The sequence below is a fragment of the Propithecus coquereli genome, unplaced genomic scaffold, assembly GCF_000956105.1.
Source record: "Propithecus coquereli isolate 6110/MARCELLA unplaced genomic scaffold, Pcoq_1.0 Scaffold6, whole genome shotgun sequence".
NCBI lineage: Eukaryota > Metazoa > Chordata > Mammalia > Primates > Indriidae > Propithecus > Propithecus coquereli.
In genome coordinates this window covers 14,158,401-14,160,357 of record NW_012151951.1, presented here as the reverse complement: position 1 = coordinate 14,160,357, position 1,957 = coordinate 14,158,401, and the positions used below count along the sequence as shown (strand labels likewise).

The window sequence follows — 1,957 nt, the reverse complement described above, 5'->3', positions numbered from 1 at the left end:
TTATTCCAATTCTTCAGTAATTGACAGTCTTTTAGCCTTCGAAGAGTAAGCAAACAATTGCAATATAGTGTGTGGCACAGATTAGAGCTGCCCCCTCTCCCACTCTCCCCCATTCATTCATTTTGTCCCAATACCAGTCTTGACCCAGAACTCAACACCTCCCCAAGTTCCCCCACACCATGCTTCAGTAACTGGGAAGTCAAAGTTCAATCAGAAGGAAGTGATTTAATATGAGTTGCGACTGTGTCCTACCTCTTGTTTAAAATAATTTCATCTTGGACTCTCCAAAGGTTAACCAGCTCTAAATTTACCCTTTGTTCTCTAGCTTCTACTCTGCGAGTGAAGTATCTTTTTGCTCTGCACCAACCAGATAAAAATACAGAAAATTTTTGGATTCTGCCAAATGAATCCACTTAAACAAAAGCTTTTCATGCAATCTAGATTTCACTGAGGATTTGGTAAAGGACAGAGAGGAGAGACTTTATGTTTTGTACCCCAAAATAAGCCAAAGCATATAATCTCATTTCTGTTCTCCAAGACCATATTATTAAATAATAATATGAACATGGTGGGGAGGAGCTTCTCTCTCTCTTTCTCTCTCTCTCTCTCCCCCATACCCCCAATACCTCTATCTATCTCCTTTTCTTTTCCTTTCTTCCTGTAGTATCTAGCCTTGCTGGATCATCTCTTCTTTGCTATGCAGAGTAATTCAGTCCTGAAGGAGTTTCTACTTCCAAATGGCATACTTGGTACTCAGCAAAACAAAAGCTACCCACCCCACCTCCCTGCCCAGTTAACAGGACCAACTTTCTTTAAGGGCATTTTACAGATTATGTTTTATAACATGAGAATATTCTTGTGGTCCCATTAGCTACCCCAAGTCTTCCCCCAAAAGACATGCTGATAGATTCATTGTTCTTCTTCTTACTGTAATTGTGAAGTGTCATAACTGAGAAAATGCAGAGTGCAGTGAGAGAACCTATGAGGGGCATCAGACTTCCATTTCAGGTTCCTGGAAGGAGGAAGCAACAATCCCAGCTAGAACTTGGACAGGAGTAGCCAATAGGTGGGCAAAGGGGTTGGGAGTATGGGTTGTTTGTGGGGAGAGGGAAAGAAGAGAATTGTTCTCAAAGGAGGAGCAAAATCTTGGTGGCAAATTACAGATTAAAAATAAAACAGTGAGTGAGTACAGAGGGATTCATTTCTCACACAATTCCTCTTGTGTCATCTCTCCTAGGACACTCATCATGTCTTCAAATATGATGCTTCAGAAAATGCTGCTGATATTGATATCTTTTTTAGTAGTTATCTGGATAATTATTATAATTTCTCCAAGCTCCTCAAAGGTAGGAACAGTTTTCTCCAGTGTGATCTAAAGCTCCCCCCACCCCCACCCCGTGTGACCTGCATCAAGCCAGGCCCAGTCCATCAGCCCCTCCTCCCCTACTCGAACCCTGCGGGCTTCTCCCTTCTCTGTCCAGCTTCTCAGAGGGACTGTGGACGCCGACAACCTCCTCTTCCTCACTTCCCACTCATCCTGCATCCATTCCCATCAGGATTCCACCTCCCACATACTCCCAAAACAGCCCTTGTTAAAGCTACCAACTTCCTTGTCACTAAATCCAGGTGTATACGTTACCTAACCATGTAAATCTAGTTCGTCATTTGGTCTTTTTGTCTATGATTTCTTTTTCCATGCAAAAGTTATTTTTTTAGTAATCTACTTTCTCATATTGTTTATGGATGTCAAGTCATTGTTAGAAAAGTTTTTCCCACTCTAAAGTTACATAGGAATTCACCCATTTTTTTACTAGTATAGTTCCATTATCTATAAATATCTGATCCACTTGGAATTTGTGCTATTGAATAGTATGACGATCTAATTTAACTTTTTCCATATAGCTCTCCAGTTATTCTAATCCTCTTATTAAAAATTCCATCCAATATCCCCACTGAT

The 1,957-nt window shown here is 40.8% G+C and overlaps 1 protein-coding gene across 2 annotated transcripts in view; it reads left to right on the top strand.

Moving 5' to 3' along the window:
- Positions 1 to 1,957, top strand: part of NXPE1 (neurexophilin and PC-esterase domain family, member 1) — a 54,184-nt gene that overhangs the window by 39,235 nt on the left and 12,992 nt on the right. The window contains exon 1 of one of the 2 annotated variants that reach the window (XM_012659185.1): positions 1,248 to 1,346. The exons of the other annotated variant lie outside the window; for it this stretch is intronic. Coding sequence (XP_012514639.1) covers positions 1,248 to 1,346 — 99 coding nt within the window. Of the gene's footprint in view, positions 1 to 1,247; positions 1,347 to 1,957 lie in introns of those variants that run through there. 2 annotated transcript variants of the gene reach the window in all.